Source organism: Aedes albopictus, chromosome 1 (genome assembly GCF_035046485.1).
Source record: "Aedes albopictus strain Foshan chromosome 1, AalbF5, whole genome shotgun sequence".
NCBI lineage: Eukaryota > Metazoa > Arthropoda > Insecta > Diptera > Culicidae > Aedes > Aedes albopictus.
In genome coordinates, this window is record NC_085136.1 from 152125922 (window position 1) to 152146855 (window position 20934).

Below are 20934 nucleotides of genomic sequence, written 5' to 3' on the forward strand. Positions count from 1 at the left end.
CGAAATATTCCATCGGGGAAACTTTTTCATACAAAAATTGGGTATGTTTGTTGAGTAGAAATAGGGATTAATTTGGAACCGTGCATTTTGTATGGGGGAAAACAGTATTATGAAAAAGTGGTTCGGGATCCCTCGGTGGATTTTTTTGAGGGACCCTGCAAATGAAAGCTGAAAGCCTCTATATTTGAATAGCGAAAAATTTGACGATGCCTATTTTTTTGTTATAAACTTTTCCCATACACACGCCGTGCGCTTTGATGATTTTTTTTATTTCTCCATGCACATGCATTCTAATCTAGTTTTCCAAGTGACAATTTCACGACTTCCACCTCGAAACTTCAAATTTGTTCGAAGATACACATCTGTTCTGTGGTATAGCGATACGGTATAGCACTATGATACTGCGCTATGTAATTTAGCTTAGTCACGCACCAGTAAAGGTGCTCTAATATATCTACTGTTTGGACAAAAACAATGTACAAAAATGTATTTGGGTAATTCTCGCTGAGACCGGCCCACTATTTACACCCTGTCTTCAAAAATGTTTATGGTGCCGATTTTCTGAAAGCCCTCGCATAAAAAGTAAGAAAAATGCATTTGGTTACTCAAATTGATGAACCCCCTGTTAGTTAGAGCCACAACAATTTTTGCAGACCCCACGATTTTGGTCAAATGGTGGCTCACTTAAACCGTTATAACTCGAAAGTTTCTCCAACAACCAGCTCAAAGCGAATTGTTGTTGAGAAGAGGAAAGATAGAGCTACTATTTACAATAATAAAAAGTTGGGTCGGCCATATTGATATTGGCCGCCTTCTTGGATTTTTATACCAAAACATTTTTCTCACCATGAGGGCAACCACCGATTTTCAAAATTTTTGCATCAATTGAAAGCTGGGACATTTATTTATACATAACATATCAAAAAATTAGAGATGTCTTTTTCTTCTTTCAAAAGTTATCTGCAGTTTTGTAAATTAACCCACGTTACTCCATACATTTCCATGCGCACCGGCAATGACATGCAACAGCATCCGAGTTTACGCCTGCATGTATACACAAAGGCGCGCGTCGCAAAATTTGGCCAAATCGGAGGTTCGTTTCCGTTTTTGACTGTTTCTCAATGATGCGGGCATTGTTTCTATAACTTTTTTAGTGTTTTGAAAAGCTTAAACCTTCAGCTTTCCATTAGTGGGTTCAGAATTTGAATGTGTGTTCGTAAACACTGCGAAATAACTCTACATTTATGTAAACGGCCGGCACCGGGCCCAGTGCGCACAAGTGGCATGATTTACAAAACGGCAGATAACTTTTGAAAGAAGAAAAAGACATCTCTATTTTTTTTTATATGTTATGTATAAATGTCCCAGCTTTCAATTGATGCAAAAATTTTTAAAATCGGTGGTTGCCCTCATGATGAAAAAAATGTTTTGGTATAAAAATACAAGATGGCGGCCAAAATCAATATGGCCGACCCAGCTTTTTATTATTGTAAATAGAAGTTCTATCTTTTCTCTTTTCAACAACAATTTGTTTTGAGGTGGTTGTTGGAGAAACTTTAGTGAGCCACCATTTGACCAAAATCGAGGGGTCTGCAAAAATTGTTGTAGCTCTAACTAACAGGGGATCCATCAATTTGAGTAACCAAATGCATTTTTCTAACTTTTTAGGCGAGGGCTTCCAGAAAATCGACACCTTAAACATTTTTGAAGACATGGTGTAAATAGTGGGCCGGTCTCAGCGAGAATTACCCATTACTTTTAATCTTTTGGAGCACACTTTTAGGCATCTGAAAAGCTGCTTCAGAGGTACGTTATCCTCCATTTTGGGCATTCCCATAATATGAGCCCTATTTGATCATTTCTCGCGCTTAGTATCATACGGAACGGACGTATCTACAATGAACCATTTCTCTTAATCGAAATGCACCGAAAGATCATCCGAATATTGAACGTATTCCCCGGAATAATCCGAAGAGAAGATCGATGAAAAGAAATCGATCATCGTAGATACGCCTGTATGATACTAAGCGAGATTCACATGAAGGACAGAAGATATGGACTAGCATTAGGCAAATCTGGCTGAGACATCGATTTTTGCGAATCGATTCGAATCGGATCAGTAGAATCGATTCACCGATTTAATCCAATGCTTTAAATCGATGTTTTCACATCGATTCGATATTATAAAATATTACAAAACTATGAAAAAATTCGTTTACTGCATGGTATGTTTTATTAGTCTTACTAAATTCAATATTTAAATTTTAGATTCTACATCGAACATTTTGCGACTCTGATTCGAAAATGAAAAAAAAAACCTAAATTAATCCACCTAGTGGTGATAATGCCTTTCTCGTCGTATATGTTCTCACGACCTTTCCGTCGACGTAAGTCAAAGTGTTCCTGAATCCTGATATAGGTATTCTTCGATATAACGTACCCTCGATATAGCGAATTCAATATAACGTAAAACATTCAAAAATTTTATTTTTCCCACTAATAACCCTTAGATAAACTACGAAATCACTCAAATCAATGTTTTTTTTGCAGCATTAGCCTTGTTACCCAGAATTAGCGCAATTTGGGGAAAAATTTAGTGTACGTTATAGCGAAGCAAAATGTACGTTATATCGAGGCACAAAAAACGAAATGACTTATTCGTAAAAAATAAGTTTTTCATTATTGGTTTTGTGAATTTCACCGAAATCATTATTTGGGATTAATTTCACGTTAAATACATCAATACTAGCATGAAAAATATTAAATTCTTCTATGCTTCAATATAACGTACACTTCGATATAACGTACAAAGAGAAAACTTTTTTGTACGTTATATCGAAGATTACGTGTATTTTTTTTTAAGTAAGCTTCTTATCAATGCAATGCAAATACACAATCACAGATCACTTTGCGGTCTTCGTTGGGTCTTCGGTAAAGTTTTTTCTGCACATTCTAAGTTATATTTGATTGACGGTTGAAAACAAGAACGTAGTGAGTATAGTGAGCCGTCTGTTTGTATGTGGGTTTAATTTGTCAAGATTTTGTTCTCTTACACATATTTATCGCTTGCATTGATTTTATTTATTTTCGTAGTTCCGGCGAAGTACCAAACACTGGTTGTGCAACCCTACCGGTAGTCTCTAATGTGGTATGAGCCTATTTTCTAGTTAACCGTTCCTCAGGTTATTTAAAAGCCGTGATGTGATGTGTCGCATGGTACATTGGTTACTTTCGATGCGGTACTGGAACAGGTTCCGGAGCACCACCGGGTCTACCAAATATTAAGACTATTTCATTGCTAACGTTCATTAGGTTACATAAAAAACACGATTTGATTTATCTTATGCATGGGTACAGATCACTTTTACATTTGACCCCTTCCAGTGGGACACCCAGAACTGGTTTCGGGACACTACCGGTTATCAAAAATATGGTCTGAAGCTATGTTCTTACAAATCGATCATCGTGTTATCAAAAAAGGGTCTCCAGTTGGCCTAGTGGTTAAGGCTATGGATCGCCAATCCAGAAACGGCGGGTTCGATTCCCGTTCCGGTCGGGAAAAATTTTTGGACTTCCTGGGCATAGTGTATCATTGTACTTGCCTCACAATATACAAATTCTTGCAATTCTTCATTACACCAGCAAAGCTAGCCATGAAAATGTTTGACACTTCTGAGGTCATTTTGACAGACCACACACATGCACGAAAAAGACGGATCATATACTCTACTTTATCGATCTTGTTGCCGTCCTTTTCATGTTCATGTTACATCTGTCAAAATGACCTGTGAATTGTCAGTCATATTGAGGTTAGGTTCGTTGGCGTAATAAAGAATGGCAGGTAAAGAAAACCCTTCAATTAATAACTGTGGAAGTGCTTTAAAGAACACTAAGTTGAAGAGAGGCAGGCCAAGTTCCAATGTGAACGTCGAGCCATAAAGAAGAAGAAATTATCACAAAAGCTGCTGTTTGATGTACTGTCAAACCCCGCGTATTCATAACTCTTTAATACGACACTTTTCAATTAGTACCCCGCTCATTCGACATTTGTCGAATTAAAAAATGATCCAATGTCACAGTGTCATACACTGTAAATACGAATGACCCGATATTGTGGTGTTACTCACACCCGCAGCGGCTCCTCGTGCAGCTGCTTCTTCCGAAAGTTCAAATTTGGTGCTTTCCGACACCTGATCCGCTTGGTGATCAACCGCAGTGAACCTCGGAAGCCAACAATCGTAAAATGAACAAGCTATCAATTCGTACCACCACAATATCTGTAAGATTTGTGTTCAAAAACAAATCATACAATCTAAACAAAACTAAAATAGAGTTAGTATATCGAATTAAAAATTTACGCAGGTTATTTGACAGCTATCATTGTCGAATTTCACATTTTACTACTTTCGGTTCACATTTTACCACTTACTGATTGTCCCTGATATGGTCTTAGACTAGCTTCATTCAAATTGTTGATCAGTTTTCCTAAAAAATCGCAAATTGATGTAATGCATGTATCGTATTACCCCGCTAATACGACACCGTATGTTGTCGAATTACCGGGGTAAACTTTTAATTCGACAAACTGGTCACCCTACACCATCATGCTCATTGAAATTTGGCGACTCTATTTTTGTTTTTGTATTGATTGCCGGATTTGTTATGAAACATAATTTCAACAGATATTGCGGTGGTGCGAATAAAAAGCTCGTTCTTTCTATGATTGTTGCCATCCTCCTTTCATTCCTATTGGTCTCCAGGCGGTTTGGGTGTCGAATAGCACCAACTCAAAACTTCCGGAATTAGCGGCTGCAAGAGGAGCTGCTGCGGATGCGAGTATAAGCGCAATATAAAACTGTTTTGAATTTACAGTGTACATCACTGTGACATTTGAACACTTTTTAATTCGACATTTGTCGAATAAGCGGGGTACGAATTAAAAAGTGTCGTATTAAAACGTGTCCAACCAGCGGGGTAAGACGGTATGGGTTTGGTTCATTTGTGCATTTCACCAGTTCTGGCGAGGCACTCGAATCTGGTTCCGAAACACTACCGGTAAATGTGGCCTGAGGCTGTTTTCTTGCTGATCGTTCTTCGCGTTATCGAAGACGCCGTTATTCAATGTGTGCGTTTGGTTCTGTTCTACATTTGACCACTTCCGTCGGGGAACATGGAATCGGTTTCAGCACACTATTGGTTTTCCAAAGTATGGTCTATGGTTTTTTTTTCTTATTAACCGTTCATCAGGTTACCTAAAAGTCATTTAATGTGTCGAATTTATGGATTTGGTTCTCCTTTACATTTGACCACTTCCGATGGGGCAACCGTAATCGGTTGCGGAATACTACCGGTTGTCCCCAATATGGCCGGAAACTTTTTTTTGCCTTATCAAAGTACCTAAAAATCCGCGATTTGATGTGTCGCTTGCATGGGTTTCGATCACTTTTATATTTCCGGCCATTTCCGGCGGGAAACCCAGAACCGGTTCAGGATCACTAACGATTCAGATATGTTCTTAAAATATTTCCCTGCTTACTGTTCATCAGGATAAAAAAGCCACTATTTGATATGTCGCATGGATGGGCTTGGTTAACTTTTATACTTTGCCACCTCCGGCGGGACATCTGGAACCGGTTCCGATATGGTCTGAGAATGCTTTCTTGCTTACTGTTTATCAGGTTACCGAAAAAGCTGCGGTTTGACGTGTCGCATGCATTGTTTTAGTTCAATTTTATATTGGCCACTTCCAACGAGACACCCGGAACCGGTTCCGGAACACAACCGGTTCAGATATGGTCTGATAATATTATCATGCTTACTGTACATCAGGATATCAAAAAAGTCACTATTTGATATGTCGCATGCATGGGTTTGGTTAACTTTTATACTTGGCCACCTCCGGCGGGACATTTGGAACCGATTCCGGAACGCTACCGGTTCCGATATGGTCTGAGAAAGTTTTCTTGCTTACTGTTCATCGCGGTTATCGAAAAAGCCGCGGTTTGATATGTCGCATGCATGGGTTTAGTTCACTTTTATGTTTGACCACTTCCGGCAGGACACCTGGAACCGGTTCCGGGACACTACCGGTTTAGATATGGTCTGAGACTATTTTTCTGCCTACCATTCATCAAGTTATCAAAAATGCCGTAGTTTGATGTGCCACATGGATGGGTTTGCAGCGTTTTCATATCTGGCCCCTTCCTGGGGTACCGGTCCAGAACACCTAAATGGCCATAACTCCGGAACGGCTGGACCGATCTGAACCATTTTCAATAGGAAACAATGGGACCAGATTCCGCGTCGAATGAACCGTCGGTCATTAAAATCGGTTGAGGTTTACTGCCAAAAAGTGATGTGAGTTTTTTTGTACACATACACACATACGCACACACACACATACATACACACACACATACATACACACACACAGACATCACCTCAATTCGTCGAGCTGAGTCGATTGGTATATAAGACTTGACCCCTCCGGAGGCTCTATCAAATTTTCGTTTTTGGAGTGAACATATAGCCTTTCGGTACACCTTGGTGCACGAGAAAGGCAAAAACGTTGAGACAGTGCATTCTGCAAAATGCAAATTAATATTTTTGAAACGAAAGAGAAATCTTGAGATCCTGAGATTCCCCAGAATTCTGAAAAGTAATCAAATTTCTAAAATGGACTTTCCCAGCACCCTGGGAAGGTTTCTCTGGAATTCTGAGAGGTATTCCCAAATAAAACAGAAAAATTACCTCAGATTCCTGAAAGACACTCCCCCAGAATCTTTGGAAGGACTCCCCTTAACACCTGAAAGGGATTGTTCTAGAACTCTGAGAGTGATTCCTCTAGAATACTTTAAATTTATTACACCAGAATCTCAAGAGAATCTTCCCATAATCATGTCCCTGATTACTAAGAGGGATTGTTCCTGAAAGGGATTTCTGGGAGAAACTGCACCAGAATCAGGGTGTCTACTACCTGGAAAGTATGTGCTTGTGAAACCTATTAATATTTGTTAATGATTTGAAGAGCCAATTAAACATCCTATGACAATATTGCCATATATGAGCAAATTCTATGAAAATAGAGGAAAATCTTCAAACAGTAAAAACTTTCGTTTCCCTCGATGAAATATTTTCAAATTTTCTGAGGTGATGCTTAAATAGTATATCTTTCGAATGCTGGGTGTCAATTTATTTGTTAATAGTGATTCCAGGCACACCGTACGCGCATATTTACTCATATAAGAAAATTCAATAGAAATGGATCAAAATCTTCAAATTACAAAAACTATAGTTTCCCTCGATGAAACATTTTGAAATTTTCGGAGGAGATTCTAGAATAGTATATCGTTCGAATGCCGGGTGCCACTTGGGTGGACATTTTTATTTGTTAATAACGGTCTTTGGCACACCGTGCCATATAATACTGATGAGAAAATTCCTCCAGATTTTTTAAAGGGACTCTTCCATAATGCTGAGGTTTCCTCTAAAATTCTGTGAGAGATTCCTTCAAAATGCTGAAAATGATCATCCTGACAGACCTTATATCAGTAATTAAGAGACAAAGACTCTCCCAATGGAGCTCTCCCTGCATTCTGTTAAAAATGCAGAAATTCTGGCGCGTATACCTGAAAGAATTACACTAGGATTCTTTGAATATAATAGAAATCTTTGAAAGAATACCATGAGGAATCTGTGAAGTCATTCCAGAAGAAATCCCAAAAGAAATGCCGGTTAGAATTTCTGAAAGAATCCTTTCAAGATTTCCCAAATTAGGGGTTACTTTATTTCTGAAGGAATCCCGTAGCTCTTGATGGAATCCTTAGAGGGATCATAACAGGAATCTCGGATGGAAGCTCAGCAGAAATCCCTGAAAGAACCAAAGAAGAAATCTCGGAAGGAATTGTTAAAGAAATTTCTGAAAAAACTCGAGAAGAATATTTCTCGCAAATTCCGGCATTTAAGCCTGCAGAAATCTGTATTCTTTCATATTTCTTTTCGGAAGGAGTCCCTAATGGTATAACAGCAGGAACTCTTGAAATAATCTTTGAAGGAGCTCAATCCCTGAAAGAATATCGAATAGAATAACTAAAAGAGTCCTTTCAGAATTTATTGAAGCAATCTCTGCAGTAATCCCTGTTCTCTCAGGAGAAATTCCCACAGCAATTCCAGAAGGAACTTCTGATGGAATCCCGGGAGGAATCCTGGGAAGATTCTCGAAAGGAATGCCTAATGAAGTCTGGGAAAGAGTTCCTGAAGGTATCTCCAGGAAACCTCATCTTATCTAATCCTTACCGTTTCATCCGACTTTTCTGCACTCTATCCCAAACCTCTATAGTACGCTCTATCCTAACCCTCTACCATAACCTCTAACCTATCTTCTTCCCTACCTTCTACCTTACTCTCTACTCTAATCCTTCACCATACGCTATCCTCTGCCGCATTCGATAAGCTCAACCAAGATATTGCGATTGCTAAGCTTGATAGACCTGGAATTAGTGGTAGCCTCTTCAAATGCATCCGCTCATACCTCACGGAACGTCAGTTGAATAGAAATACACTGGAACTCCAATGGCGCTGTAGTCACTTTTTCTATTTAATTAAATTCATAACTTTTATTGTTTTGGTGAACAAAATTTATTTGACACTTCTAGTACCGCTACTGACGCTGTAAGGGCGTGGCAAACTAGATGTTAGTCACACGAACAGTCGCGACATTGGACTTCTGTGGCTAGTTATTCTACTGTCAGTTGATAGTGGCAATAGGAGACTCTCGCTCGTCGAGTTTTTGCGCTACGTCGGGTATACCGCAAGGCAGTCACCTGGGACCGTTGATTTTCCTTATCTACTTCAACGTTGTGCATCTGGTTGTGCAAGTTCCCCGGTCGTCTTTCGCGGACGACCTGAAGTTATTCTTGCGCAGCGCATCCATTCAATAACAGACTGCCGTTCACTTCAGAACCAGGTCAACTGTTTTGCAAAGTGGTGTAAACTTAATCGTCTAACCGTTAACCCTGAAAAATGTACACGCATCTCCTTCTCACGTAAGAAGCGATCAATGCTTTCGACTACAAGATATTCGACACGCCTATCGGATCAGTGCAATGTGTTGCAGATCTGGGCGTGCTGTTAAACTCGCATCTAACATAGTCTCACCATATATCCTATGTCGGCTTTGTGTTTAGAGTAGCAAAAAATTTCACCGACATTTACTGTCTAAAAACGCTTTACTGATGCTCCCTTGTCAGATCAACGCTGGAATACGGATCAGCAGTCTGGAGTCCTAACTACAATAACGGCACTGAGCGAATTGAATCAGTCCAACGTCGATTTATCCGATACGCACTCCGAAGGCTACCTTGGAGGAACCCGCTTCACCTTCCGAGCTACGAAACCCGGTGTCAGTTGATTGACTTGCAACCTCTGCGTATACGAAGGGACGTTTGTAGAGCCTTGACCATCGCCGATACTCTACAAGGGCGAACAGATTGTGAAACTATACTACAACAAGTGAACATCAATGTTCAACCACGTTTGCTGCGAAACAGATCGATGCTGAGGCTTCCTCTTCGTCGTATCAATTGAGGGAAAAGAAGTGCTTTGATAGGTTTACAGCGTATTTTCAACCGTGTGGCATCAGTCTTTGACTTTCATTTCATGAGAAACGTGCTGAAGAGAAGGTTCACTGACTTTTTAAGGAACTTGACATAATTTTAAGTAGCAAATAGTGTGACTGGTCATGTAATTTTCTGTTTGTGATTCGTGAGTATTTTTTTATAGTTTTATGTTTTTAATATCATTGGGATTACAGATAGTCTGTTGATGTAAACTAGAAATCCTCTACATAGAGATGAGCGGAAGTTACATATGTCGATTTGGAAATGCTGTTTGTTTTGTTTACAACAGTTTACAACAGTTTCCAACACTTGCCACAAAGCTAGATGTTCAAACTTTTTGCGTGGCTTTGTTGTGGTGCAAATTTTGTTTACGTTTGCTATTTATATTCGAACTTTTTTTTCCAGCGCAATCAAAGAAATCTCAAATGCATTGGGTAATTCTCGCTGAGACCGGCCCACTATTTACACCTTGTCTTCAAAAACGTGTAAGGTGCCGATTTTCTGAAAGCCCTCGCCTAAAAAGTAAGAAAAATGCATTTGGTTACTCAAATTGATGGACCCCCCGTTAGTTAGAGCCACAACAATTTTTGCAGACCCCTCGATTTTGGTCAAATGGTGGCTCACTTAAACCGTTATAACTCGAAAGTTTCTTCAACAACCACCTCAAAACGAATTGTTGTTGAAAAGAGGAAAGATAGAGCTACTATTTACAATAATAAAAAGTTGGGTCGGCCATATTGATTTTGGCCGCCATCTTGGATTTTTATACCAAAACATTTTTTCACCATGAGGGCAACCACCGATTTTCAAAATTTTTGCATCAATTGAAAGCTGGGACATTTATACAAAACATATAAAAAAATTAGAGATGTCTTTTTCTCCTTTCAAAAGTTATCTGCCGTTTTGTAAACCATACCACTGCGCCCGGTGCCGACCGTTTACATAAATGCAGCGTTATTTCGCAGTGTTTACGAACACGAATTAAAATTCTGAACCCACTAATGGAAAGTTGAAGGTTTAAGCTTTTCAAAACACTAAAAAAGTAATAAAAACAATGCCCGCATCATTGAGAAACAGTCAAAAACGGAAACGCACCTCCGATTTGGCCAAATTTTGCGGCACGCGCCTTTGTGTATACATGCAGGCGTAAACTCGGATGCTGTTGTATGTCTCTGCCGGTGCGCATGGAAATGTATGGAGAAAACGTGGCTTAATTTACAAAACTGTAGATAACTTTTGAAAGAAGAAAAAGACATCTCTAATTTTTTGATATGTTATGTATAAATGTCCCAACTTTCAATTGATGTAAAAATTTTGAAAATCGGTGGTTGCCCTCATGGTAAAAAAAATGTTTTGGTATAAAAATCCAAGATGGCGGCCAAAATCAATATGGCCGACCCAACTTTTTATTATTGTAAATAGTAGCTCTATCTCTCCTCTTTTCAACAACATTTCGTTTTGAGGTGGTTTTCGGTGAAACTTTTGAGTTATAACGGTTTTAGTGAGCCACCATTTGACCAAAATCGAGGGGTCTGCAAAAATTGTTGTGGCTCTAACTAACGGGGGGTCCATCAATTTGAGTAACCAAATGCATTTTTCTTACTTTTTAGGCGAGGGCTTTCAGAAAATCGGCCCCTTAAACATTTTTGAAGACAAGGTGTAAATAGTGGGCCGGTCTCAGCGAGAATTACCCATTGCAAAGAATAGCGCGAATCAAATCGGCAGGAGCGAATCAAGCAGCAGCGATGAAAGTTTTTTCGAGAAAAGCAGCGACAAAAGTTTTTTCATGAGCATAAGCTTTTGAATACAGAATTAATTAAATATTGTCTTCTTACTAAACTTACATATGCCATTAAATTCTCGATAATAAAAATAAATATTTGTAATATGTTTATTGTCGATTGCAATACCGTACAACGCCTTCCTACAAACGATAAACATGTTCATTTGGCTCACATTTTGACAGTTCTCTCTGCTCGATTGGCTCACAATGGCCGCCTCCGCACATCTCTATAATGCAGGATTACTAATGTAATCACACAATAAATCTTGGATTGACTAAAAGTGCAAATTTTCGGTAATACCAATCCGTGTGGTCAATTATGATTTTCAAAGAACTCTACGTACATATGTACAGATAGGTCGTACATATGTACTACAGAGATGGTTATATTTGCGGTTTAGGGGAAGATGATATAGATCGAGGAGATTAGCCCTCTAATACCCAATCCCGCCTTTAGACGGGGTATAGTTTGAGCATTTTTGTAATTTTTGTTTCGTGGAAAATCAATTTTTTTATATTTTTGGCTGATATTTAGGACTGTTCTGTATATCTAAAAATGGTTTTTGGTGTATTTTAAAGCGTATTTACATTTTTTAAAAATCATTGAAAAATTGATGTTTTAGTCACCTTTTAGAAGTCATTGTTTATTTTGTATTGAATCGCTACAATTAACATATTTTAATTTTTTCCCAAATCATTCTATCCTTGTTTAATAGTTTAAGGGAATCGAATACACTCTAAAATTATTTTCCATAAAATAACACGGAAAACAAAATTTTCTGTGAAAAAATTTTAAAATTATAATATTTCAACAATAATCATAAAATCTCAAAATGTTTTCATCTCAAAAAATCTGTTCGCCGAATTGGCTTCCTTCTTCTTCTTCTTCTTCTTGGCGTAACGTCCTCACTGGGACAAAGCCTGCTTCTCAGCTTAGTGTTCTATGAGCACTTCCACAGTTATTAACTGAGAGCTTCCTCTGCCAATGACCATTTTGCATGTGTATATCGTGTGGCAGGCACGAAGATACTCTATGCCCAAGGAAGTCAAGGAAATTTCCTTTATGAAAAGATCCTGGACCGAGCGGGAATCGAACCCGTCACCCTCAGCATGGTCATGCTGAATACCCGTGCTTTTACCGCCTCGGCTATATTGGCTTCTAGGAAAAATATAAAAGTGTGGGGATGTTCAAAAATAAAAATTAGAAAAATCAAAAACTGAAATTCATGAAATCGAGAATTAAAAAAAAATCATCTTCCAAAACATGTTTAAATCGATTTTAGATGACGAAAAATGATATTTGGATCAAAATCAAAAATTTGGGTATTAGAGGGTTAGAATTGAACCTTATGACAACTAAAATGCCAAGTCATTAATTGGCTCGGTAGTTTAGTTGGTAAAGCACTTGTCTAGCGAATAAGGGTCGTGAGTTCAAATCTCACCTGAGCTGTGGATTTTTCCCTAATTTAATCATTAATTTACCCTTCTGTACGTTTCAGTGTACGATGAGCGAAAGCGATTTATTTATTGTTTGAAACTGCTTGCCTATCGTACAGGCACCGCTTCCCCAACGACTGTGTTGAGAAAGAACAATTTCTACACTGAAATAAATTGTGTTGCGGAAATTACCGATTCCATAGTAAAATTACTAACCGCACCTATGATTCTCAACCGACAACAAAATCTGTTAAGTTCACTGAAATATGATTGAAGTAACAATGCATTGTAGTAAATCTGACTAAGAGCGTAGTCGCCTCAACAACAAAACATTGTCAATTTTTCTTGGACACGCATCGTACAACACGGTATTATTAAAAATACAATGCCCAGCTGTTAAATTTAGATTATTTTTGGTAATGTTAACAGCACTGCTAGTTAAATTGACAGTGTTTTAGTGGAATTAACAGGAAATAGCTGTCGGTTGAGAATCATAGGTACGGTTAGTAATTTTACTATGGAATCGGTAGTTTCTACAACAAAATTTATTTCAGTGTACCTAAGGAATGTATATGCCACGTTTGATTGAAATTGCTTGACGCATTCCAGAGTTATGCCGGAACATACATGCATATAAACACACAAAATACAAACTTACATACATTGACTTTTGTATGTATTGATTAACAAACGTATATTGTTTCTGTTGTTCCAGGCACTAAAACGCGCAGTCAGCTTAGATGGGTTCTCCAGCCGTTTGAATGACAGTTTTCGTAGATTCTACCGCTCGCTTTCCTGTACATCTCTGAGCGGCTCTGGGCCACAGAAAAGACAAAGCTCCAATCAATCCAGCCGACGACCGTGGAGTCGAGTTTCGCGAAGAAGGTAAGCCTTACGAATAGATACACTAGTTGTAGGTAAGCTTTCAATTATTGAGTACTGAGTTTAAAACTGCATGAAACTTTCTTGAAATCTTAACAAGTATTTAGATTAAAAAGATTGATCAAAAAATGGTTGGAATAATTGCACCACGTGCAACCTCGCACAATAGCACGTGTGATGTGTACGCACAGCCAAACAATAGCCAGCGAATTAGAATGGGCGAGCTGCAGTCATTTGGCATAGTGCTAAACTCTACTGTTCTTATTCATTCATCTTCCCAACTATTTCCCTATCAATCAGTGTTTGTCATTAGCCTTGACAACTACAAGATTGGTATACCTATTTGTCTTGCGCTCTTTCCCTTCTCCTCATTTACAACATGCGCAACTTCAACACTAATCGTGTATGTAGCGATTACGCGTTATCAATTGCATTCTGCTCTATAAATATTATTCTTTTAATAGATTTTCTAGTAAACAAAGCTGTCCTCTCAAGTTCCATCGTCATCAATCAAGCTTGATCTATTTATTACAAGTATTCAATATAGGTGATCGTGAAAAGATCCAATGTCTTCCAATTCAATTCCTGGCATAAAAATGTGTTTATCTTAGGTAATTGAATAAAACTCTTTCTCAGGTGGAATGAGGCGGCATTAGCAGACGATCGCCTACGGACGAGGACTTGTTGGCCAGTCACGCATGCGGAATCGCTTTTTCTGCCGCAGTTTCCGGTAGATAGCCATGCCGAACGGCGCTACGTCGTCGTAGAATACATAGCTAACGGAGCCTTTGGAAAGGTGCACAGAGTGCGAAAAGCTAACGGCGATGCTGGTCAGGATTTTGCCTTGAAGGTTTTGAGCAAATCAGAGGTGAATATATCCGCCGGAGAGGAATAATGGATCATTTTGTGTACTAAACTTGTTGTTTGCTTCAAGATTATCAACGGAAACGCCATACGCCAGCTTAAAGACGAGGTTGATATTCAAACCATCTGCGGCCATCATCCATTTCTAGCCAAATGTGTCGAATATTGGCAGTCTAAGAAAAAAGTGTTCCTATGTAAGTGTGCATATAATTATTTGTTTTATTGCTGTTTTCTGTTCTTTATTTAAAAGTAGTTAATGCAATATACACATCTACTTTATTTCCAGTATCTAACTACTACCCAAACGGAGAGCTCTTCCAAAAGTTCAAAAGCTTTCCCTTTGAACTTGTGCGATTGTATATAGCCGAAATCGCACTTGCACTCGGTAAGTTCTACACCCTGCCTGCCTCTAATTATTCTGTGTACCTAGTGTAAAGTATCATCTACATTTTCAATGTTTTCTCCATAGATTTTCTCCACCAAGCCGGAGTTATATACCGTGACTTGAAGCCGGAGAATGTTCTGCTCGATCAGGACTACCACGTGCGACTGATCGACTTTGGACTGAGCAAGTGGCTGAGCATCGGTAGCCGGACGCGCACCCTATGCGGAACTCTGCAGTACATGGGTAAAACTTTGTTCTAATCTGTGTATTGTTAAGGTCTGGGTTTTCTTGTTGTCCGTTGGTCGAATTACGTGCATCACTCGCGTTAGGAAGTTAAATGATTAGGAAGCGAAAAGGTTTACGTTATATGTAGAAAAGGAAGTGTTGAATAGCATAGCATCATGAATGCTCGCTCGCAAACTTTCGACCTGACGATGGAAGGTCGTCAGGTGGATGAAGCTGTTTCCAGCATCTTTCACACGATTCTGTTTCATCGGAGTTTGGGAAAGTTTATGTACACGGGTGAAGCCATGTACTCCATCGGTTCCATTGGTTATATGGACGTGGACTGCGATTTCATTGACTTCACCTATGTTTGCTGCACTTCCCCGATGCTGGACGAAACGATCAAGCGAGAGATCGGCGAGTTCAGCCGTCAGTTGCGCAGCAATGAAAGCTCCGGTACTGGCCAAATTAGTTTGGAGTTTTTCCAGCGAAAAAAGGCACGGTTCGCTTTTCTGACGGAATGCATCCCCTGGGAGGTGTGGACCATTCGGCTGGAGTTGGTAAACCTGACCAATGAAGACGATCGACAGATTTATCGGGAACAAGTTGGGGACACGCTCTCGGATAAAATTGTCTGCATTACTGAGATAATGAACAGACACGATTACCTGCCGAAAACTCCGAACCAAACGGAGCTAGATTTGGTGTTTGACACATCCTACCCCGACGTGCAACCATATCTGTTTCAGTTCAAGTTTACCACCACCGGACCGAGCACCAATTCGGTGGGGAAAACGGTCAAGAAGTTGTTCAAGGAAACGCTCTCGTTGTGACTGTATTGTGGCCGATCATGTTAGGAATAGTAACGTGTGGTTGGCAGGTGGATTTCAAATGTTTTTTTTTCAGCTAGGTAAAGATGATTGGCTTGAATAGCTAATTGAGGCTATTGCGAAGTAGATAATACCGAATGTATGTGTAAATAGGTTTGCTTTCAAATATGCTTTTGTGCATGTGACGTTGAAAAACTCAAGCGCTGTAATCAAGAGTTTCTGATTTTATTGAAGTTTTATAAGCGATTGGTAAAAGCTAATTCACTTCCAAGTTTTGCAAAATGATTAATATGTTTGTTTTCCCATATTTTTAGAAAGTTTTTTTAAGACTCAAAATGATTAGGAGGAAAGGGTCTTCGAATTCTTAGGAAATTTTCATCGGACCGATATTTAAATAAACAATACGAAACGATCTATGTTAACAATTTTATCAAACAAGCGTCTGCTAGTTATATTTCCACTTTGAATATTTTTATGTATAAATTATATATTGCTTGGTTTAATGGGGATGCGACAGTTCAGAATTGGTTTGATTCCGAAAATAAAATGCAATTAAGTAAATCACGTGAAAATCTGCTTCTTCAAATCCCGAGACTAACAATCAGAGAGACAAAAGATAATAAGAATATCTCTTGTTATGCCAACGGCTAGCAAAAAGCAGAGTTCACTGTTTTATTGACCCTATGTTGGAAAAGCTGAAAATGAGTTCCAATTCCCGTAAAAAATATCGCTGTAAAGAAATCGCCTTTTCTGCGGTTTTACTTTCCTTGAAGCATGTACCTTCCGAGTATGAAAGTTTCATTTAATGAAGTATGTAAAATCTGTTTTTTTTACAAGAACAGGTCGTACGTATTACTTTCTTTAAAACTTTTTATTTGAAGCAAAAAAAGATCTAAGAATGGATGATAGAACACTAGCTATATATTAGAGCATAAGCGTTGTAATCGTTACCAGCTTTGAATGGCATTATCAGAGATGGCGAGATATATGTAAGGTATACTATGCATACAAACAAAAAACTAGTAAGGCAAAGTTTTTAAATTGAATGATGTCGAGCTAAGATTAGATACCGCTCGTTTAGATGCACCTACCACTTAAAACTAGCAGCTCATTCAAACCAGTCGTTCTTATTCTTAGGTTAATCGGTAACTGTTGGATTGTGTACATCGTGAATCGCGAAAAATGGTTTAGCTGAGCGTTATGTGTAAATTGTAATTGTGATAAAAGGCTGAGCGTGCGAATGGAAAGCAAGATAGTTATAACAGGCGTGAAACCTGCATACACCGCATAGGTAACAAAGAATGCAGCAGACAAACAAACTGTACATTTTAACTGTTAGCAAGTCATTAACGTAGAGATGAGTTAGGATTTCCTTTCTGTGTAGATATATTGAAATTCGATAAATCATACATGAATGATCACAACGCGAAATGGCATCCAAATGGATTATAGATGCCCAGCAATGAAGAATAAAGCAAATCAGTCAAAATCTTAACTAAGCGAGTTAACTATTGTGAAAGAAATCATAAATTTTTAGAATACATATTTTTGCAAGCAGATTCAGATTTCTCTTTTTTCAGGTAAGTACAGCATACGATTTGTGAAGCTAATTGTGTTTTGTCTTTTTCGTGCGATTTTCTTTTGTTCACAGCTCCGGAAATTCTGGAGAACGATCCGTATGGCCATGCTGTTGATTGGTGGGCACTGGGAGTGCTCGCGTGTCAAATGTATACTGGTGAGGTAAGTGGCTTTTTCTTTTTTCCATCAATACATATTCAATTTGCTCAAACACGGCAGTCATGCAACAGACGAGAAATCTCAATATTAGAGGGTCGTGTCTGTTTAATTGACAAATGGAGAGATCATTTTTATGTAAAAAAAATACCACTTGGTTCTGGATAGATCCCAGCTCACGACTCCAAATCGCCACTCCAACTAACCGGGTAATTTATTTTCTATTATTGCGAGCAATGTTGTCCGTACTATGAGAATTGGAGACTACGAAGGTGATGATTTTGTTTGCGGTTTTCGGTGAGAAAGTAAACGAGGGAAGTTTTTTCTTTTCTTTTTTTTTACTTATACACCCATAAGAAACCCCATAGTAAAAAAGAGTGTACCCCGGCTCATTAACCTTCGTAGTCGCGAATGCTACTTGAAAAGGGTAGGCTCGAAATATTGGAAAAAAAAGTACGGGTTTTCCGTGACTTCTTGTAGAACTGGTCCTGGCCGCACAAGTTTTTCATATACTATATTCTCAAATTCATCTTCTCAAATGAGCAGAAGGTGGTTGACTTTAGATATGTCGAAATAACATTTTCAGCACTGTTCGGGAATCAATATCTGACTCCACATTGATGAATGAGGATGATGTTTCAATACACGCATCCCTCTTCCATTTGACGAAGCTGGAGATAGTGTAAATTTAATCTTCGTCACGACGTATACTGCCGCCACTCGCATAACAGTCCCATTTTTGCTGGGTTTCCTATTCATATGGGACTGTTTTGCGAATGGGGGCAGTATACTGTATACAGTATTTACGGATATGTGTGTCGTGCCAGCAACCTCATGTAATTAGCCGGAGGTCGTCACGTCGATGAGCTGCATCGAGCCCGAGGTATTTTTTGATCCTTTTTAATCGTTAGTAAGAACAATACGTGTTGTGTCCGTTCTCGTGTCGCGTCTCGTGGGTGTAAATAGTTCTCGCGTGTACACAAACCCGAAAAATAGAAGCTTTCTTGAGTACCTGTGCGTTATCCATCATGGCCAAAACTGCACATGGAAGGTGGGGTGATGGATTTGCTACATCTTCCTCGTTGTGAAACCATAACCATATGAAATGCACTTCAATGAACGATTAAATTTATACATGTCCTAGAATAATTATAATCTGAATTTTCACTTGAGAAAAAATTTAAATCAAGAATTTCATAACTTTTGGTGTACTAGACTAGGTGTACTAGGTGTTCAGAATGGATTTGCATCTTCATAATCCCGCCCTTACTTAGCCTCAAGTTTGAGACTGAAGTAGGGCAGATTATTGTCTCGGAGAAACACAAGGTTCACTGCACCATTACTCCGGTTAACGCAGTAAGGGCAAAGTACTGTGGAGGGCACCCTGGTACTCCACAGGCTCCGTTAGCTTAGGTCCCTAGCCATTCATTCCTAGGCGTAGGCATGGTAAGCATTAGGTTGTCCCAAAAATTGCACATGATCGAAAAGCTTGGGGGCTCACCCTGCAAATGATAGCTAAGGGTGTTAGAAACAAGCTTTTGTATGACGGCAACTTTCAGAAATGACGTTTAGAGGTCGCCCCGGCGAGATTTTTGAAAAATGGCCATTTTTCGTAATAAATTTCATACAAATATTTTTAACCGTGCAAAAATTGGCAATACCCACTATTTTTATATTTTTTACAGCTTGATATAGATCCAAACTACCTGGGAAAAATAATTAACGACATGTTTTGAGGTTAACTTTTTGATACTGATTTTTTTTTAAATTTACTAAAATTTGTCATTTTTTGATATACTGTGCATTTTACCCATCATAAAAAGTATCTGAATCTAATTCTAATTTAAAACAATTTCCATAAAAAGATAGGAAATTTTATGAGGAAAAACTTTGCCAAAGACAGCATTGCGTTTTTTCTATCCGTTTTAGAGTTATTCACGATTTACTATCTGGTGAAATTTTGATTTTCAGGTATTTTTTTAAAATCACAAAAGAACTGCCCGAAAACACATACAAAGTAAAAAATCACGTATACTCAACAAGTTTTTGTCTTCATTGTGTTTAGGAATTACGGTGGCATCATTTATTGAATTTTTGTTTCCGTTGACAAATCCATTTTCTTTGATATAGAAAGGTATCTACTAGCGAGAAACTTTATCATTTGGTACCATTTTGAGATGCCTCAGTAGGCCATGGCATATTTAACGGTTATGTACTGACAATAGTTTATACGAGCATAATACACAATCAAACGCACGGCACATTTTCTATATCATTTAGAAGGTGATACATTCCGCAAAACATGCCGTTTTGGTTTTCAATGATGTTGTTCAAATCGTCCAAAGACATGAATAAAACGTTCTAGTAGTCCCTATCATTTTAATCAACATATAGGACGATAAAAATGATGTCACTTTGTTTACGTCCTAAACTGTTGTTTACCAATAATAGTCTACCTTGTCTTATTGTATGCCGTGTATGTGTTATGGTAATCAAATTGTTCTAACCTTGGATAACATTACGTTAACTCGCTGCACCATAGTTCATCTTATCCCACGCGTTTCAATTTGCCTCGGTGTATATATTTTCGGTGTTGATAAGATAGTTCAAGTCAGTAAATGTAAAAAAGACATGCTCTGCTTTTTAGAATGTCTTGAATTGGAACTTGGTATCTAAAAATTGGTACCTATTCTTACGTAAAATCTCGGATACTTTTTCAAAACGACGTATAATACACGCAAATCCTATGTTGATACGTCGTTTTGAATAAGTATCCGAGAAATGTTCGTAATCGTGATTTGAATTTGGTATGGATCAACATATTCGTCTTTATTCACTTTGTCACTGTTTCCTGGGCTGTTTCACTGATCCAGGACTCATACGTCTTCGTGTAGAAAAATAATTGAGAATAACGACAGGAAAGTAAGATAAACGCGAAAATATGGTGTAGCGGTCAGGAGAATTTGTATATATTTTTGTAAGATAAGTCTGTAAATATTTGAAATAAGATAGATTGTAAGGAAATACGATCTATCTCTGATTATTTGAATTTGTACATACCCCTTAGCTTACGCAAATGAAAAGGCATCCATTAACAAACGCTTTCCGAGATAGAGGCCAATTGTTTTCTGGATAAGGTGGGAAAGGGAAAGCAGCACGACTATCGGTCAAGTTATC

At 38.5% G+C, this 20934-nt stretch overlaps 2 protein-coding genes across 2 annotated transcripts in view; both read left to right on the top strand.

The window, feature by feature from the left end:
• LOC109412949 (serine/threonine-protein kinase S6KL) overlaps positions 1 to 20934 on the top strand; it is a 102325-nt gene that overhangs the window by 1291 nt on the left and 80100 nt on the right. Inside the window, exons 2-7 of the mRNA XM_029861848.2 lie at positions 13553 to 13722; positions 14356 to 14587; positions 14654 to 14777; positions 14870 to 14968; positions 15053 to 15211; positions 17675 to 17763. Coding sequence (XP_029717708.2) covers positions 13553 to 13722; positions 14356 to 14587; positions 14654 to 14777; positions 14870 to 14968; positions 15053 to 15211; positions 17675 to 17763 — 873 coding nt within the window. The remainder of the gene's footprint in view (positions 1 to 13552; positions 13723 to 14355; positions 14588 to 14653; positions 14778 to 14869; positions 14969 to 15052; positions 15212 to 17674; positions 17764 to 20934) is intronic.
• On the top strand, positions 15223 to 17518 carry LOC109424777 (autophagy-related protein 101). Its single transcript, XM_062845601.1, has one exon. The coding sequence runs from the start codon at positions 15370 to 15372 to the stop codon at positions 16024 to 16026; it is 657 nt and encodes a 218-aa protein (XP_062701585.1). The 5' UTR covers positions 15223 to 15369; the 3' UTR covers positions 16027 to 17518.